Source organism: Pinus tabuliformis, chromosome 3_1, assembly GCF_031772625.1.
Source record: "Pinus tabuliformis cultivar Carrire ecotype Pingquan chromosome 3_1, CPIR1, whole genome shotgun sequence".
In the NCBI taxonomy this organism is placed as follows: domain Eukaryota; kingdom Viridiplantae; phylum Streptophyta; class Pinopsida; order Pinales; family Pinaceae; genus Pinus; species Pinus tabuliformis.
This window is the reverse complement of record NC_142301.1, coordinates 393,764-415,505: the sequence shown is the minus strand read 5'-3', so window position 1 is coordinate 415,505 and position 21,742 is coordinate 393,764. Positions and strand designations below refer to the sequence as shown.

The 21,742-nt window shown below is 36.8% G+C and overlaps 1 protein-coding gene across 1 annotated transcript; it reads right to left on the bottom strand.

Moving 5' to 3' along the window:
- Positions 1-18,748: 18,748 nt before the first annotated feature.
- On the bottom strand, positions 18,749-19,316 carry LOC149185467 (UDP-glycosyltransferase 85A7-like). Its single transcript, XM_089412405.1, has 2 exons — positions 18,863-19,316; positions 18,749-18,762 (listed from the first exon to the last, which is right to left on the bottom strand). Exons 1-2 carry the CDS (start codon positions 19,314-19,316, stop codon positions 18,749-18,751), a joined length of 468 nt encoding a protein of 155 aa, XP_089268531.1.
- Between the last annotated feature and the right edge of the window lie 2,426 nt (positions 19,317-21,742).

Below are 21,742 nucleotides of genomic sequence, written 5' to 3'. Positions count from 1 at the left end.
TTCCAATGTAGCAACTTCGTCAATATTGACATTTCCATTTTATATTGTTTTAAACTTCATTTTCCATTTTATATTGTTTTAAACTTCATTTTCAAATTGCTATTTTATGTGATTAATGATATCCATAACTTTGGATTTCATTTAGAATTTGTTACAAGCAATTTCATTCTTTTACCTTGAGTGAGTGATATTAAGGTGAATTTAAGGCTAACTCTTGACATATGATTGTGTCCTTCTATGTTTATGGAATCCCACGTTGATAAGATTTATGTCCTAATTTACTCAAATAAATTAGACTAACATTTTGGAATCATTGTTGAAGAAGCATAATAAGTGTTATATTTATATCTAGAAGATAAGGAGTGAAAGTTGAAGTTGTAGGATGAGACGGTATGGATATACACATTTTGTTTAGTGATTTTTCATAACCCATTTCATGTTTATATGAATATATTAATTAAGGTAAGGTATAATAAACGTCGATTAATTAATGTTAATATGAAATATGTTGTAGTTGAAGAAAAAAATATTCCCACTACTAATATAGCTTCAAGTACTCAATAAGTGTAGGAACAAATGACTATCATGGAATATTCCAAGAAATACAATTACAATTGAGAGAATCCATTCAAAAATTATCATTAGGAACATCAAGGGAAGGACAAGTTTAAACAAACTCATCTATTGAGACATCATAAGTAAACCATTGGGTTTGAATTAAAGGACTTTTGGTTCTTTAGGAAGTAGATATGGTAGAACTTGAGGAACAAGAAAATAACATGGATGCCAAAATTGTACAATAAATAGAGAAAGTAGCATGAGAAACAACACTAGAAGTAGAAAGAGATAGAGGATAAAGATAAAGAAAAGATAAGGTAAAACAATATGAAAGAGGATATGTTGTTGAATTTGGAAGAATGATTGAGAATGGAGAAGGATATGGAGCACAAGAAGAAAAGTGTGAATTAACCTTTGGAATTCCCACCTTAGATGTACCAACACTCATTATTTAGGAGAAATGGAAAGTATTCCTCCATATGTACTTTTATATGTTTATGGTATGTCAATCAAAGATTCTAATGCTTTCATTTTTTCAATTTGTCATTTTATACCATACTTATGAATATGCAAGATATGAAAAAAATAATTTGTTTCCAACTACTTTAAAAGGATTTTCCTTGTCCATAGGGTATTGGATAAATGGTGATTGGGTTCTATGTTAAGGCACTACTTAATGTGAAGTCATTGGTTCAATTCCCAGCCCCAATCAGGGTGATATATTGGACATGATAAAGATGTAGTCCCACCAAGTTTATAAAAAAAGAAGAATGATTTTCCTTAAAATGGTTTATGGGTTTTGGAGAACCACGGGGCCTTCACTCAATGAACCTATGACATATCACGCACGTTCATGGAATACTAAATAATACCTTTAATTTGACTACATATTAGAAAATACCTCTAAAAATAATATTATTTAACCCCCTACCAATATGAACGAAATATACCTTCCAATTTTAAAAACCCGTACTTTCACTAGATATTGTAGGTATCCATTTTTTCATTAACTTTGAGCTCCATTTTATACCAATATAAAAATAATTTACCTCCTATTATATGGTCAATATATTATGTCATTTTTTCCTCAATATATATCCCCTAATATGTACACACGTGCTATGGTATTTCTCCTCCAATGAATCCCCCGTGTGCAGAACACACTATTATATATTGCAATGATATGAGAATTTTTTTTCTTAATAAGTATGAACCACATTGTAGACTCAAATAATCTAAGGATATTATATTTAGGATGTCACAACAAGAATATATAAATTTACAAGACTATTTGGAATCATTTTTGTATAATCTAAAAAAATCTAAACATAATGTACTAAACCTAGTTACCATTCACATAATTTTCTTAAAAGGAATTAAGGATGAATATATTGATTTACATATTATAGGACTAGGTGAAATGTATTTTCTACCTTATAATCAAATATGAGATTTATGCATAAATTATTACAAAGGAAGAGAAAAGGCTAGAAAAGATCAATAAGTTATTGTAGGAAGTGTTACTAGGGTAGAATTAGGGAATATATTATAAATTTTAAAAACAAATCTCTTAAGAACACTTGGATCACAAATAGATACATTAAAATATAGGAAGATGTTGTAGCGGCTACAACCACCCTTGAAAATTTTGACCTGCACCCAATTTCAGTGTATCCCTTGTGAATTTCACTTGATGACTGCACACACTCGAGTTCACTCTGTGAGCTCATTTGAGTCTTTGCATTCACCTTGCTTGTTCATTTCACCAAGTCTTGAATGTTGATGTCAAAGTCATGCTTGTGGCCATGTTCTGGTTATGCACAAAGTCTTCGCTTCGTGTGTACTTGTTGTGTTCACTATGAAAACATCTGTTGCACTCACACACGGAGTCACATTCACTATCACGCAAGCATCATAATGGTCAACCAACGATCAATCACAAGTTTCGTGCTTGTCGCTTACACTACCGTTCAATGATGTTGTACATGTGTGTCTAGATGGTTTGAGTCATCTCGTCGTCGATTCATGCAAGTGTGTGTTTACAATATCACATATGCATCTTTCACTCATTCACACACTTAGTCATTTTGCTGAAGTTCTGGTGACCGGACTCCCCTCTAACATCCAGACCATCATCCCACCATCAATCGATCGATTTTCACCCAGAACAGAGCAGAAGCACCAAGCAAGCCATTTCAAGCTGCACTGCCCTCATGAAAATAAATCAGTATCCATGTTGGTTAGTGAGAGAATTTGACCCAAAATCCACCCTGGGACTGACTCCCTTGAAAAATTGCGCAGAGGCTGCGAGCATTACCTGCTCTACTAACTAAGAAAATTGCGCATATAGGTCAGACAGACACCAGTGCTCGTCCCTGTCTCTCTCAGGAAATTGCGCAATTTTTCTAGCCAGCCCTCCCGACAGCTGACCAGCTGCTCATCCAGAAAATTGCGGAGTTCTCATGAGAAGTCCCTCTGCTACCCAACAGTCTGCTCAGCTCAGAAATTGTGCTGATATGATCAGCAAGCTGACCTCCCAGCATCAGTGCAATTTCCCTTGCCAGCAGCTCCTAGCATCAAACTGCCAATTCCCTCCAGGAATTGTGCAGTTTCTACTACCAAGCTCATGGCAGCTGACTAACAATTCCCCTAAAGAATTACGCATTTTTTACTGCCAGTGACCCAATAGCCAGCTGCCAGTTCCCTCTAGGAATTGCGCTGATTTGGATGCCAAGCTCTTGGCTAGTTCCTCCAAAAAATTGTGCAGTTTTTCTGCCAAACCCTACTGCCCGCTCATTCCAGAAACTATGCAAATTTTCCCTGCCTAGCCTCCCTACAGCCAAGACTGTTCCCCTTAAAAACTGAGAAGTTTTGTCCTCCAGTCGGGCCGGACCTTGAAAATAGTCAATGTTGATCTGGATTGCCCATTTCCATCACCCAGTGACTCTTACACTGTTATCATCAGTAGTTCCTGGAGCCTCCATCCCACCTCACAACCTTCTCGCCTCTCCTAGTCACCTGCATCCAAAATGATCATGTATCATGGTATACTAGGAGGTTTTTGGATTTGATGTCATCTCTTCATGAGTGACTATAGGAATAGGTACAAAAAAAAACATGGCATGATGATGAATCAGATGAACGAAGGGGAGCACATGCAAAGGGAAAGGTTCACCAACAAATGAAAAAATGATGCATACAAAGGGATGTGCTCACGAATGGATGATCATGCAAATATGTCTTTGCAGACAGACAGATGATCAAACATGTAAGATGCACTCACAAACGGACAAACGAATGAACATGCACCATTAATGAATAGACAAACCTATCAAGCCTTCTAACATACAAGCAAAGAGCAACGTGCAAAAGCAACATTAATTAAAACCAACGACCATCGGAGACTCTGCGCACTTTTCCATGCAGAGGTGAAGCTATGACACACCATGAGGACATCCATTACCCAACACCACTACAGCTCGACATGCACACCAGCAGTAGCACGAATGTACCAGCACTTTCATGTCGAGTCATGTCATGAGTCATGTCGTCCACATCTCTACTTTGGGTCATATTGTCTATCAATGTAATGAAACATGGAAGTCCAAGAGACTCACTTATTGTACAAAGAGTCATGTAAACTCGAAAAGTCATGGAAGTCAAACAGTCATGAGGGAAGTCGACAACCACAAGGGTTAGTATCACCCTTGGCTATAAATACCCCCTCATTTTTACATGCAAAGGAATTTTTCACCTCAGCTCCTCCCACATAGCCAAGAGAGTTTGTAATCTTTTCTTTGAGGAGTAAGTAGTGGCTCCAACGCTCCTCACACGAGGTTAGTGATGTATGGTGTAACGAGGTGTCTTGGAACTTTTTCTTAACTCAGAAGCTTGCTAACAGGCCATCACGTTTTCACACATGTATTGTAACTGTTGTAAGACTAATCTTTAACACTTGTGATGAATGTTGCTTTAACTTGTGTTTCACATTTGAGCTATTTCAGTTGTTGTAATACATAATCTATTAATGAAAATGTGTTGTATATGTTGTTAATGTTGTCTCACCTGTGTAGACTACTCTCCTGGGCATTGGACAGACCTTTCATATAAAACTGGTTGTAAATAACCGTTTCACTCATGTGGACATCCACTTAGTGTTATATGTGTTATCTTCCCTTGTGTGTTGTGACTACCGCATCCGTGTGTACTGCTTTGCCGGATGCTGTGCACCTCGTGTTATGTTCTGTGTTCCTAGCAGAGTTGGGATTTCTCCCAACTGACTTGGGACTCACTCTCAACCTCTTCCTCTAGAGTGAAAGAACCATTAACACAAGTGACACTTACACTCATTAGGCACGCGAACCTCACTTCTCAAAGACAAAGAAGACAACTCTCTTGTGCTGACAAGCAAGAGTTGAGGCAAATCCTTAAGATAATGGCAACCGGGCCATCATACAGGATGGGAATCCTACACCAAACAATGTGAGGTTTAGTTGGGACTTCATACCGGGGTGATCCCCTGAATGTTGGAGGGACAATCACCGTCTACATTTCTGGCGCTAGAAGGAAGGAAACCAATTGTATATGGTTGAACATTCTCTCACACTCATTCATCAACCATCTGGTCAAGGTAGTAACTCGCACTTCCTCTCACCTACATGCGACTCTGCAGTTGGTTACTCCTCACCTCCAAGGATTGAACACAAGATTCTGTATCATCAACTTCGCTCCATCTGTCCCATCGCTCACTAGTTCACGAAAGCAGTCGAACTGATCCTAGGCATAAAACATCTTCCATATGCATCAAGAAATAGAAAGCCAATCCTATGGAAGTTGTTGTATCAGCAGAGGAAGAAGCAGTCCTTGCCACACATGAAGGTCTGGCAGAAGCTATTGAAGACGGAGAGGAACCTTCGATCTTCTGGCAAGGTGAACAAGACACTCTTGTGATCTTGAGATCATTCTCCAATATAGGGGGCAGAGGGGAAGGCAGCGGAGGAGGCCGAGGCAGCGACGAACCCACGGACTTAGGGATGGAACCATTAGATTCTGAAAGAGAGGAGGAGGACGAAGAAGAAGAAGAGATGGTTGATCCAAATCTGGAATGGATGACTCAGGGACCCTTGGCTCTCCCAGATATTCTACACAAGATGTTGAAGCGAGCGTAGAGGATGAACATCAAGTTTAGCCCTGACAGCATGATGAAAGTTGAAGATCACTTGGACAACATATACCTGCAGCTGCAGAACCTTGAGGTATGGTATGAAGACGTAGCATGTATATTGTTTCCATGTACCTTGGATGGTCACGCAGCTTCATGGTGTCACAGCCTTCCAGCAAACTCTATACAAAACTGGGGTGCATTCAAACACATGTTCCTTGAAAAGTTTATTGATGACAAGACCCCAACCATGATACTCAAAGAATTGGGAAGCTTGAAGATGGAGGGAAAATAAAAAGTAAAAGACTTCAATAAGAGGTTTACACACATATTGAACAAGTTTGTAGGGGACACTAAACCTCTTGACTCCATCACTGTTGATTACTACACGTCCGCACTGCCGACCAACATTGCGCAGTTCGTCAAATGAGCATCGAAACCAACACTCTAAGAAAGTTGTGAAGAGGCTATCATTGTTGAAAAAGACCTACACACAATTTAAGTCATCATGGATGATGAACCAGCAAAGGAATCCAAAGATGCGAGTAGGAAGTCCCAAGCGATGGCAAGCAAGGGTAGAGACAAGGAAGCAACTGATATTGAAACCCTCACTCGCCTCGTCAAAAACTTTACCACAGAAGTGTTCGAGCTCAAACAACGAAAACGAACACATATGCAAGTAGCCATCCACCCACGTAGGGGCGGGCAAGCATCTCATCAGCCATCAACTGGTTCACACCAAAAACTACACAGAAACCTGTGTCCCAGGTCGAAAAGTGCACAGATCCCAAGTTCTTCTCATTCCACGAAGAACATCGCCCCAAGAACTCTTGTTCAGACTGGAAGCAAGTCGCAAACTATGTATGCAGTAATACACTCGATGCAGAAAATGGTATGCAGGAGTAGCGGGAAGACAATGATGACGACAAAGAGTTTCACCTAATCAACCGTCAAGTTTTGGACATGTGGTGGATGTGTATTAGTGCTCACAAGTAATTTGAAGATGAACACTGAGAAGCAGCTCCAAAAGAAAATTGATCGTTACAACCTTAGGAGTAAAGGGGCTCCCCTTACACTTGGGGAAGTACAAGAGAAAATGAGACTCCTGATGAGGAAGGCTGATCCATCGGCCGCCCCTAAGCAGAAAACACAAAACAAGTACCGGAAGACAGCGGCGAACAAGAATATATGCATGAGCAGGAAGCTACAGAACACTCTGTTGAACAACACGAACATATATTCTACCCTGAACACCTTGGTGAGTCTACCACCTCTAAAATATAACATTGTTGATGACATGAAGAAAAATCAGGAGAAAATCAGTTTGTTCGATTTAGCTAAGTTCCAGAGTTAGCGAGACATCCTGCTGCATGCATTGGGATAGAAAACAACAGATAGCACAACCTCTACCAACAAGGGAGAAAGCACACCTCCCATAACGCTTTCTACTATGCTCAACACGCTCTGGATGGAAGAAACAAACTCAGGTTTCCCTCCATTCCTGCTATCCTCTTAAATATTTAACTTCAATGTTCACAATTGCTTGGTTGATTTTGGCATGACCACAAACATCATGCCACTCTCCATTGAAAAGTAGATCAATGCACAATGGAGTGAAACGTCCGCACAAATCATCCAACTTGATCGAACATCGGTACCATCCATTGGTGAACTACAAGACGTGATCATATGACTATCTCATGATAGTGGAGTCAACCAATGCATCAACATAGTTGTTGTGGACATACCAGAAGCATACGGTCTACTACTCAACAGAGAATGGTCCAGTAAGCTGGACGAATATTTTGCTATAGACTCGTCCCACATGTGGCTTCCGCACAAGGTAAAATGCAATGAAATATGGGTATTGTCCGAGAGGTATATGAAGCACAATGTTACCCCCCTTAATGGTGAGAATGAACCATTGGCATTTGCAGAACTCATGTTTCGCAACCACCTACTAGAAACAACATTGGGGTGTTATCCTGCACGGCTAGCTCCAACCCCACCAGACATGTAGTTAGGACTCCTTCCTTGCCCAACTAATGGTAATGAAACATGTATAGTACATTGTACCAATAGTAGAAGTAGCGGTAGCAACAATAGCAACAACAGTACTAGCATGCAAAATAGTCGGTGTACAGACAAGTTGTGGGCCATGGATTGTGACGAATCAAAGACACATGATGACTCAATGACTAGGCATATCTCAGTCGCCCAAAATAACAAAAAATGCATGATTTCAAGCTACTTGAAGTTCGAGTGCACAAACAACATTGCTGAGTATGAAGCATTCGTGTTGAGCTTACAAAGGACCATCAACCTCAACGTGGTCACACTCAAAGTCATACTACACCCCGTGGACAATCTTGATGATTCCAAGGACATAACAATTGATGAAGGTAAGCACAAGCAACCCTTGAAAAATGCAACTAAGGCCAAGAAAGGCAAGCAAACCCCCAAGGGTGTAATTTCCCTCAACTAGCTCTATGATTTGCAGAATTTCTATTGAGGGCTAAGAAACAACAAAACCCACAGATCCACCACTATGAATGAACCGAGAAACCTGGGAACCAATCACGATCCAAAGATAGCTAGTCTCGGTACAAACTACACACCACAGCAACGACAAGTCTTTGACCGCTTGATCAAACAGTATCGGGATATGTCTACATGGGCAGATGATGACGTGAGTACACACTACACGTGAGAAATCCAACACGGGATTCCAGGTTAAGGAGTAGCCAAGCCTTTGAAGCAAAGACCAGGTAAACCACATATGTCATTTGAACTCCCTATACATAAAAAATTGACTAATATTTTGGATGATTGGATTACTTTCAACGTTCGTCATCATACTTGGATTTCTAATTTAAATTTGGCACGTAATAAATCCAGGGAAATCCTCTTATGCATTGATTTCAAGAACATGAACCGCTCCTGAAATAAAATCAACTACCCCGTTCCCTCATCCGAGCCTATGTTGCACACAGTATCTGAAGCACCCCGTTCCCTCATCCGAGCCTATGTTGCACACAGTATCTGAAGCAGTGGTGTCATCTTCATTTAAAGGTCTTTTGGAATACCACCAGGTTACGGTAGTGGAGCTTGGTGGACTTATACTGGTCCATGACACAAACTTGGCACACACACATGCTGTCTGCAATCACTTGGCGGGAGGGTTGATAACCTTCCTGTCAATGGACAATATCTCTAGCGTCACTTCCAGTAGGCCGGGTCGTGCCCTGTGCCATGTACATAGTATGGTTGCTGCTTGTTGTTTTCATCTTGTTTTCTTTGCTTACTATATTTATTTTTACTTTGTTTGTTATGCTTACTATTTTTTTCATTTGTTTTATTTGCTTGATATATTACTATTTTCGTTTTCAGAAATAAGTGTTGCCAACTACTCCGTTCTGGCTTTTAAATAGAGTATGTGGCTAAAATATGAAGAGACTTGTGACATTGCAGCACTTGGCGAATATTGTGTCCATCTTCTCTGTGCTGGGTTACAACCTTCGGCCGATGAAGTCTTGAAAAAAAATACGAGTCGTCTACAAGGGAAGTTTTGGTCCAACCACAAGCCTGTGCCCACAATGGGAAGCCTTGGCCTTTTTCTCTGTGTGTTCAAGCTCATCCAACTAGTAGAAATGGATAAGGGGAAAATATAAACGAGAAAACCTATGTCAGAGGTCTTACATGCTTCTCTAAAGGAACAACCCCTTCTGCTCTCAATAAGTTGGTATCCCTCTTATGCCGCAAAAAATAAACCAGTGCCTATGCACAATCCTCTTAAAAAATACAAAGGTGAAAGAAGAGAAAGGCTTCCCATGTAGAGAGGTGAAGCCTAAAACTCCACCGAGGTACTGACTAGGCTTGCTGGTAGTCGAGCAGTGTGTGTGTTCTTACGTGACTTCACCAGAGTACTGTCCAGGCCTACTGGCAGCAGAGCAACACTAGAGATGGAAACTTATACTCTGAAAATATTCAACTAGCGAGCTAAACTACCCTTCAATAATTCGAAACACTATGATCAAGCTAAACTTTTGATTGTGTTTGACTGAGTTGGAAAAAGGTGAACCATATATGTCCATGGGGTAAATGGGGAAGCCGAAGTAACCTGCACAATGATTCAATACTCTCCAAAAGACCAACGCCCTAGGCTGTCAATGAATGAAAACAAAGAAGATGGAATTCTACCAGTGTGTTGCCAAGTGTTGTAGCAGCTACAACCACCCTCCAAAATTTTGGTCGACACCCAATTTCAGAACCTCCCTTGTGAGTTTCACTTTATGACTGCACAAACTCGGGTTCACTCTATGAGCTCCAGTGAGTCGTCACATTTTCCTTGCTTGTTCATTTCACCAAGTCTTGCATGTTGATGTCAAATTCATGCTTGCAACCATGTTCTAGTTATGCTCAAAGTCTTCGCTTCATGTGTACTTGTTGTGTACGCTATGAAAACATCTGTCGTACTCACACATAGAGTCACATTGACTGTCACACAAGCATTGTCACAGTCAACCAACGATCAATCACAAGTGTCACACTTGTCGCTTACATTGTCGGTCAGTCATGTTCTACATGTGTGCCTGGATGGTTTGAGTCGTCTTGTCGTCGAGTCATGCAAGTGTGTGTTTGCAAGATCACATATGCATCTTTCACTCATTCACACACTTAGTCATTTCGTTGAAGTTCTGATGACCAAACTCCCCTCTCATAGCCAGACCATCACCCTGCCATCGACTTGATCGATTTTCACCCAGAACAATGCAGAAGCACCAAGCAAGTCATTTCAAGTTGCACTTCCCGCAAGAAAATCAATCAGTCTCCATGTTGGTCAAGCGGAGAGTTTGTCCCAGCAGCTACCTGGGGACTGACTCCCTTGAAAAAATGCGTAGAGGCTGCGAGCATTTCCTACTCTGCTGGCTAAGAAAATTGTGCAGATATGTTGAATAGACACCCAATGCCCATCCCTGTCTCTCTCAAGAAATTTCACAATTTTTTTCAGCAAGCCCTCCTGACAACCGACCGATTGCTCATGTAGAAAATTGCACAATTTTCATGAGGAGGCCCTATTCTTCCTAGTAGTCCTCTCAGCTTAGAAATTGTGTAGAGATGATCAACAGGCCGACCTCCCAGCATCAGCGCAATTTCCCTTGCCAGCAGCTCCCGGCAGCAGACTGCCAGCCAGTTCCCTCTAGGAATTGCGCAGTTTCTGCTGCCAAGCTCTTGGTAGCTGACTGCTAGTTCCCCTAAGGAATTGCGCAGTTTCTTATGCCAGTGACCCAACAACTAGCTGCTAGTTCCCTCTAGGAATTGTGTAGTTTTGGCTGCCAAAATCCCAGGCATTTCCTCCAAAAAATTACACAGTTTTGCTACCGAGCCCCACTACCCACTCATTCCGGAAACTGCACAGATTTTGCCTGCCCATCCTACATGCAACCTGAACTGTTCTCCTAAAAAATTGCATAGTTTTGTCCTCTAGCTGGGCAAGACCTTGCGGACATTCAGTGTCGATCTGGATTGCCCATCTCCATCACTCAGTGACTCTTGTGTTGTTTTCATCAGTAGTTCCTGGAGCCTCCATCCTGCCTCGCAACCTTCTCGCCTCTCCCAGTCACCTGCATCTGGAATGATCGTGTATCATGGTAGACTAGGAGGTTTTTCAATTTGATGTCTTCTCGTTATGAGTGACTATAGGAACATGTACACAAACAAACATGGTACGACGACGAACGAGATGAACAAAGGGGAGCACATGCAAAGGGACAGGTTCACCAATGGACGAATAAACAATGCATGAAGAGCTATGTGCTCGCAAATGGATGATCATGCAAAGATGTGTCTGTGGACGGACGAATGAGAAAAAATGAAAGATGTGCTCACGGACGGATGAATGAATGAACATGCACCCTTCTCGAATAGACAAACATATCAAGCCTTCCAACATACAAGCAAGGAGAAACATGCAAAAGAAATAACAAAGTGTACCAATGACCATTGAAGAGTCCATGCACTTTGCCATGCGAAGGTGAAGCTGTGACACACCATGAGGACATCCGTCACCCAGCAAAATTATAGCTCGACATGCACACTAGCAACATCATGAATGTACTAGCACTATCATGTCGAGTCATGTCATGAGTCATGCCGTCCACATCTCTACTGTGGGCCATATTTTCTATCAATGTAATGTAACGTGGAAGTCCAAGAGACCCACTTGTTGTACAAAGATTCATGTAAAGTCGAAAATTCATGGAAGTCGAACAGTCATGAGGGTAGTCGAATAGCCACAAGGGTCAGTGTCACCCTTAGCTATAAATACCCCCTCATTTGTACATGCAAAGGACTTTTTCACCTCAGCTCCTTCCACATAGCCAAGAGAGTCTGTAATATTTTCTTTGAGGAGTAAGTAATGGATCCAACGCCCCTCACACAGGGTTAGAGATGTATGGTGTAATGAGGTGTCTTGGAACTTTCTCTTAATTTAGAAGCCTGCTAACAGGCCAACACGTTTTCACACATGTATTCTAACTATTGTAAGGCTAATCTTTAACACTTGTGATACAATTTTCTTTAACTTTTGTTTCACATTTGAACTATTTCACTTATTGTAATACATAATCTATTAATGAAAATGTGTTGTATATGATGTTAACACTATCTCGCTCATGTAGAATACTCTCCCAGACATTAGACAGACCCTTCACTTAAAACTTGTTTTAAGAAACCATTGCACTCATGTGGACTAATCCACTGAGTGTTATATGTGTTATCTTCCCTTGTGTGTTGTGACTGCCGCATTCGTATGGAATACTCCGCCGAAAGATGTGCACATCCTGTTGTGTTATTTTTTCCTAGAAGAGTTGGGACTTCTCCCAGCCGACTTGGGACTCACTCTCACCCTCTTCTTCTACAGTGAAAGAACCATTGAAAAAAGTTACACTTACACTCATTAGGCACACGAACCTCACTTCTCGAAGAAAAAGCAGGCCAATCTCCTGTGATTACAAGAAAGAGTTGAGGCAAATCCTTAAGATAATGGCAACCGAGCCATCATACCAAATGGGACTCCCACACCAAACGGTGTGAGGTCTAGTTGGGACCTCATACCGGGGTGATCCCTTGAATGTTGGCAGGTCCAGCACTATCAACAGAAGAGAAAAGAAGAGAAGAGTGAAGTATTTTCTATTTTTTGTCCCAAGTGTAAAAATAAGCATCCATTAAGAGAATGCACATAAGATAGTATTCAAGTTTGTTTCATTTGTTCAAAAATGCATGCAACTATAAATTGTATATTATTATCGAACTTGAAAGTACTGTATAAAGGAGATTAATTGACCTTTCTATGGATGAAATCGGTGGAAATAATAGTGAATGATTGTATAATTTGGGCCTTGTGATTCATGGCCATAATTTTACCTTTTCTCGAAACTTGGGAGTGATCAAATGCCTACTCGATAGCTAGTTGATTTCCAATGTGTCCTTGTTTTGGATTATATACAAACATATGGGAAAATAAAATTATTCATGAATTTATCAAGTGGTAGCATTGGACCTTTGACTTCACCTATAAGCCACGCAATTTATTAGCAAGTATGTTGGGAAAGAATAATTTCACTTAAACAATATTTAGTTCGATTATATTTTATTTCAATTTTATTTCTCCCATTAGTCATATGACCATCTATTCTGATATCGTCCACGATTTCTATAATATAACTTTAGCATGGTATATCAACTCCCATGCATTACATATCGAACAAAATTTGAACTTGCAAATGGTACATCATTCATAATCCTTTTATTTGATCTACTACAATTTTATGTGTGGATTCCTTGCTTAGATATGTTGTGTTAGTTTCTAAACTTGTCATGTAATGTAATAAAGGTTTGGTTTGATATAATGACTCTTCCGCAATGTAATAATATTACTATCATGTCTCATACAACATTGGGGGTATACTTGTTTTTATATAAATTTTGTCATTACTAATATCAAATCATACAATCTATTATATATTTGGTTATGTATTGTACCACATACCATAATCATATTGAAAATTTTCCCATTTTTCCCTTTCGTTATCATCCCATTCATTAAAAATGTTGTCCTCACTTATTTCTGGCTTTTAAATTGGCATACAGCAAGGTTTAATAAATAAATATCAAGAAAGAAGGTAAAAGCCAAAATTAGACAAAAAAAAATTATATATATTTGTGAGAAGTATGTAATTTTACAAATGAAAAAATAATGAAGTTGCCTCATTAAAAGTTCCCAACAACAAGTTACTATGCTAAAAATGAATATCTAAATAAAAGGACTAAAAAAAATCATACAAGAAATAAAAAAATGTGTAATAGAATGGTATTGAGATGGTAAACTTACATTAAATCTCCCTCTCAAATGCTTATAACTACAAAAAATGAGGGTTCTTGCATCGAAAAGGCTAGATGAACTAGTAGAAGGCCTTATATAATTAATATTAACTTTGAGGATCAAAATAAAAGGTTTCTTTTATGTTTTTCCTTTAATTAATCACCACCTTTACCTATTACTAACTAATGTACATACTAAGTATTTCATGTCCTAGGAATTGACACATCTAATAGGAGTGAGGTTGTCCCTCTAAGGTAAAGTTATGTAATTTACATAATTAAACTATGTTATGATATTGTTAAAATATAATTACTTGATGACTCATTTTGAGCTATAATTAGGATCCATCCTATTAGAATTTGTGCACTATGCCTTGGGATCTAAGTATCTACATGGGGATTTATGTACCTTGAAATGATTATATTAACAAACATTGCAATAATTTTCATCGGATTGATGTATGGAAGCACAATGAATGATGATGCCACATCATCATAAATGTGTTCACATTAATAATATTATACATACCATTATACATAGTAGGTATGAGCCACCTGGTGGAATATTTTCATGTTGGGGTGGCTAGAGGTCATTATTAGATAATTTTGCCACATTTTGAGTGAGATGGACTCCAAGGGAAGTTATATTTTAACAAAGTTCCTTGAGCTGCATGAGATTAATAGCATAGATGTACAATGGACACATGATTACCGAATTTATAATAGAAAATTGAGAAAAAGTTAACAATATTATGATGTTATTGAAATTGTTGTAAAAAAATTATCATGTGTTTGACCACACGTGTGGAATTAGTTAATCAGTTTCTCCTTATGAGAGGAGTGCCTTATTTAAAAAAAAAAATTGTAATAATCTGAGGATTTTTCCATGGCTTTGACATGGAAACATGGTTTTACACTCATGTTTTAATCCTTGCACACAGTGTGAACTCATGGTTCCATAGTATCTCACATGTTTTGATATATGATGTTGAGGAGGAATCCATCAATACGAGGAGGGTGCCTCCCTCATATATTTAATGGTTTGAATGGAATGGGAGACTCTCTTTCTCTTTATGTGGTATATTTTATTATTTATTCTCTTGATTATAATGTTCTATACTAGTACTAGTAGAGTAGTGTGTATGAAATAGGCACTGAATAAACCACTATTGTAAGGTCAATAATGAAAAGAGAGTATGATCAATATCTATTTTGTTTCTTTGTGATTTTATGAAGCTAGGCATTCATATTCAATTTTAATTCCTTAGGGTTTTCAATTCCTACATTATATGTATATTATAATTAATCAAGTTTGCAATAATTATGCTATATCTACAATTAGTTTACCCTCTCTATGAATTTTGTATAGTCTAGGTTTCTTTAGGTTATGCTTCCCAATTATTTTCAATGAAAATTTTTGGGGACTTACACATTAAATTAGATGACACCTTTTGTAGAAATTAAATAAGAATCCATATCCAATGGTGACACTTAACTTATCTCTATGATTTTCTTTCCATCTCAATTTTATTGTCCTCCCGACCCTTCTTTTTTATGTAAGGGTTTCATGACCAATATTTAGATTTAGATTGTTGTATTCAATTCTTGGAGCTCACCTTAATTAGATAATTAGTATTTCAATTATTTTATGTTAGTTTTTTCTTAAGGGTAATATTCATTGATAATTATCATGAAGCTACAAAATATGTACATAAGGTTCTAACTAGCTAATGAGTTCTTATATCTTGATTTAATTTCATCATCTTATGAAAAAATCTAGCACATTTCTCTATTGTTAATGTAATTTTCATATTTCATAGAGTTTATTTCATCTCAATTAATCTTATAAAAAATCAAAATAATTCCATGAAATTAAACTTTATTTTCATCAATAGGTCTCGTTAACCACCTATTGACATGACATTAAATAATGATAATTTTGAATTCATTTTCATTATAAATTTGTGCTTAAAAATACATACTTAAATATCAACATTCATGGAATTTTTGAAATACTAAATTAAGATAGAAAAACAACTTCACTCATTACTGGTGCACCACATGAAACACTTCACATGCATAAGGAAACAACCTAATCACTTCAACACTTTCTTATCCTACCAATATTGGATTATTAACTGTTATTATTTTTTTTATCTATGAAGGTTTAAATTGGTGGTACAATTATAATTTAAGGCTAAAATGATAATTTTGGTTCACCCTACCCTTGGCCTTGTCATGTCTTAATGATTAGTGGTAAAATAAACACCTTGACTTATTTCTTTAGTGTCATAATTCTGATGTAGACCTTGTTGTCATAAGAATAATTTCTAATAGCACGGAGTTAAAAAAGACAAGACTTAATAATTATCACTTAATACTACATTTAAGTAAGCACTGAAATTCACCACGTGGCATGATGATGGACATTCCTAAGGGCAATGGTTTTATGATAATGCACTCATGAATTTAAAGTTATATCTTGCTACCCTAAATGTCCGAGCTTCCTAAAACTAAGATAAATATGTTGAAATTTTATTTTGAAAATACTTGCTTCACTTAACACTAAAGGAGTTGTCTATAATGCGACTTTTTGGAGATTCCGGTGACGGAATCCGGGAAGAAATTGAGGTTAAATCTTGATTTGTTGCAGTCTGCATATTTGGATTCAACACCCTGGAAAATCCCTGGGACGCTTTCATTGTGCAGAAACTAGCTCTCAAATTTGCGATTCCAATAAATTCCTGCCGGATTTCGACCGAAAAAACCCGCTGGAAAAGCTTTCAAAAAGTCGCGTTATAGACAACTGCAACACTAAACAATGTGGAATGGGATTGCATCTCGGTAAGTTTCGTGTCATGATATATAACTCGTAATTAAATCTTGCGGATGGAATTTTGGATTTCATTTCATATGGATAAATGATATATGGAGACATATTTTTCAAAAAAAACCATTTACTAGAATATATTATTTATATAAACAATTATAAATGTGAAGCAACATTGATTTTATTATATACAATCATATTCAATTATCTTTTCTAGCCTAATATATAAAGTTGGTCTATTTTAACAATACCTTACATATTTTAATTTGTTTTGAACTTTTGAAATCAGAAGTTACATAGATATTTGGATTATAGAATATATGGATTTTCCGGATAGTCTCTCGTTAGTTTGTAGTGTAGGATAAGACTACATATAGATAATTGGATTATAGAATATATGGATTTTCCAGTTAGTCTCTCTCATTAGTTTGTATTGTAGGATAAGACTACACGGCTAATTACCAGTGATTTGTAACTTATTTTTAAGTTTATATATTTGGATTATAGAATATATGGATTGTCGAGGTAGTCTCTCTGGTTAGTTTGTAGTGTAGGATAAGACTACACACTTAATAACCAATAATTTGTAACTTTCTTTTCAATTTATATGTTTTAATTTTTAAATTTTAAATAGAATTTAAGAATTAAAATAAAAAAATATATAATTAGTTTCTTTAAAAAGAAAAATGTTAAGTAATTATTACAGTATCTATTTTGGAATATTATAATTTTAATATATTAAAAATATTTTTAATAATAGTGAAATAAAATATTTTTAATGGTAGTGAGATAGAGTACTAACTATGAAATGGGTCATGATAAAATAAAGGTGAGTGAATTAAAAAATTTATTATATGTTTTTTTAATTGGAAATATGTTTGAGTTATATTTATTTTATAATTAATAGTAAAAATAATTTATTTAAAATAATATTATAGTTTAGTTATTTTTAATGATTTTTTTTAATCATAATAATATGAGATATATTATTAGTAAGTATTTTGATACTTATTAATATTTAGTAGTTATTTTATTTGTGATTTTGGTGGGACTGCATCTTTATTATGTTCAATATATCACTCAGATGGGATGAGGAATTGAACCAATGACTTCACATCAAAGAGTACCTTAACATAACACCTTCACATCAAAGAATATCTTAACATAACACTTTCACATAAAAAAATACTTTAATATAGCACAGGATCACTGTCTATCCACAACCCCATAAACAACATTTAATAGCTATAAATACACTAATTTATTTTGTAAAAAACCTAACTTACACTTTTACCATGAAACAATACATGTGCTAATTCAAAAAATCATTAAATAATTAATGCGAGATATAAGTGTGCGTAAAGGGTTTTAAAAAACAATGTAATGAAAACAAATTATGGGAAAAATATTGTTTTTGATATTTGAGTTTTTTCTAATATAACGGTATAAAATTTGAGTTTACCTAAAAATATTTATACACTATAAAATTTAATTAATATAATTAAATGTTTCTCTAGTATCCTTATAAAATTTATATATAAATAAAAATAAAAATTAAATAATATCATTAATATTATTTTTAATAATTAATTATCTCAATTTATGGCTGATATCTCTATATCATGGATGATTTACTCGACAACAAACACGAAACGAAGTGTCACATAATCAGTATTTTCATAAAATCTGAAGTGTTACATAATCAGTATTTTACAATCATTCTTAAATTTTTATAAATTATTAAAAAAAAAAAAACATCTCCACTTCACCGAAGAAAACTTATAAAATTAAAATATATATATATATATAATTTGAGTCTACTTAAATTGAACTGTAAAAAAAAGGAAAAAGAGTAATATGTAAGTCACACAGAATGTTCATGTAGCATTGAGAAAATCTATACTCTCTACAGTGGAAATGGAGAGACATACCATTTGCTGGAATATGTCCCAGAGAAGCTAGCAAGCTGGCGTAGCATTGAGAAATGGAGGCGGCTGCACATAGAGGCCAGAAGATAACCCTGGGCACTTTCATATTGCTTGCGACTTCCTCCGTGCAGGACATATAGGGGTCTGTGATGATGAACTTGATGGGTGGAAATGAGGGTGATTTTTCATGAGCACTGGTAAGGAGGTCCTCCAACGCCGGGCCTAACTTTTGCAGAGAAAGAAGTAAGTCGATGGCGCTGGAGGTGCGGCCATGGTTGTCTGGTAAACCATCAGGAATAGACAGAAACCGAATTCTCCATCCTTTTTGCTCCGAGTGAAGATCTTCTTTGGAAACAGGAGATCTAACTTTCCTTGAAGCTTCCACCACGCGTTTGTGTATCCACTCGGTATTGACGAAAGTGAAAAAAACTCCCCTAATACCCAGCAGCGTTAACATGACCCTGTTCAGGAAATGGTACATTGACAAGGATTTTGATTCATCATATTCAGGACAATATTGTCAAACTCTATTCGTTTCTCTTCAGGACAGTTTCCTGCTCTGGATTTGAACTGCGAATTATGCACCTACCACATCGGAGTTTACAATTATAGCGATCACGCTCACTGCTTACTATTCTCAAACAATCATGGCCAACGCATTATAAAAAATTAACACGTAATAATCCGTAAAACCGGAAAATTACATCGATTGACTTCTGAAAAACTAAGCTTCCACTACCTTCCTGTCTGGTTGTGTTTTTTTTGATATAGGTACCTATGACGAACTCTGGTGTTCTTATCAAGAAGATCAAATAAGATTTATACTATTGATTTATACTTTTCTACATGCTATGATTTGAACTTGGCTTGTCTGGTTGTGTGGTACCTATGACGAACTTGATCAAGAAGATCAAATAAGATTTCTACTTTTCTACATGCTATGATTTGAATTTGGTTGGTGGTGAAGATTGATTCTGAGATATTTGTAGGAAGATATTTCTATTAAGATATTGTTGTGTATGAAAGTATTATAGGTGATGTTTTTAGATTTAATTTATCATAATTTTTATTTTTGTAAAACTCATGGTCATATCTAGATAGAAGAGGAAGTTCTTGAGGATTTTTAGATGCTTACTAGACTCATACTGACTCCTTCTATTAGGAACAATATCATGAGCATAAAGAACAAAGATGATGTCTATACCTGCAAGAATCCTACAAGAATAACCAAAATCCTCAAAAACTCTTCTAACTTGTCAATGTATATGTCAAAAAGAATATCGAATAGGGAATAACCTTGATCGATGTCTCTATTACAGTTTATCTCTTTCAACCATCCCTCAATGATCCTAAAATTGGAAGACATAGTGTCAAAATCTTTTCTAAAAGTAATGAAATGAAAAAGAGGATTAATATCATTATTGTTCCACTCCTCCATAATGATCCTAAGCATAATGAGGTCATCCATAGTTGATTGATTCCACCATGGCAAGATTTTTGTGGTCTGGTCGTAATCAGTTCAAGAAAATTCATCTGGTTTGTATGTCAACCATTGGTAGAGTGGTTGAGGGAGGTGGATGGAGCATCCTTGATACTAAAACCTGATTATAAAGAGTCTTTGGAGAGGGCTATCTGGTAATAACATATGGTTGCAAATCATCATAGGAAAATACTTGAATTACCATGATTATGAAGTATAGATTAAGGAAGGAGCAGTTCAAAAGAGTAGTTCTTCTTTCATATGGCGTAGCATGCTGAAAAAATTTATTGGCTTTTAAGGGGCCTAAGTTAGGATGTTGGGTTTGGTTCACGAATTGAGATGGGACTAGACGCCATCAAAGGATTTGAGGGCAACTTCTCATTATTTGTTCCTCTTCTTCATCATCTACATGAAAGAGGTTTTTTCTTTCTTAACCATATTTCCATTGTTCAGGATTATTTTACTATTTTTCATTCTTCGCTAAGGATGGAGGAGATAGTTTTTATAGGATATTTAGGACTGAAATGGGAAAATTGCATCTCTCAGTTATGTGCCACAGGTATCAGAATTTCCAAGTAGGTGGATAAGTTGATATGGGATGGTCAAATAAAAAGGGGTCGGATTGTGGCTAAGGAGATTTATTATAGTCTGTCTTTGACATGAAATTCACTAGTTTATAGGTTATGGTTCCAAAAACCCTGGCCTTCGAAGATCCCACAGAGATTAAAGTGTTTCTATTGGTTGTCCCTCCACAACAAAATTCTTACATGGGATAATCTTTTTCATAGGGGGTTCATTGGCCTTAGCTTATGCTCTTTATGTATGAATGTTGCAAATGAAGTGAGACATTTATTCCTGGATTGTCCCTTTGCTACAATGGTATAGAGTGGGGTTTTACATTCTCTTTGCATAACATCGCTTTGGGTAAATATTTCGTTGGAGGATTGTCTTAAATATTAGTTTGGGACACATAATGAACATTGTTCTTTGCCCTTTTACATTATATGGGGCATATGGAGATGCAAAAACTATAATATTTTTTCATAGAAAGAGGTTGATGTTAGAAGCATCGTGATCAAGATAGTGGCATATTATTTAGAGATTAGACCTCAAACGAAGATACAGGAAAAGAAAATGATCAACAAAAGGGATATATGGAAGAAATTCTCGGTCGGTTTCTTTGATGGTGCATGTTCACAAAGGTTGTGCAGTTGTGGTGTATACATTTTCATAGAACTGGGTAGATAGTATTATTTTTGGTGGGAAGTATGAATATGTTCAAATAGCTTACCAAAAATCATTGCACTTTGGGGCGTTCTCATCTGCGCCAAATGGTTGGGTATTAACTATTTACACGTGTATGGGGATTCAAAAGGCACCATTGATTGGGTCAATGGTCATTC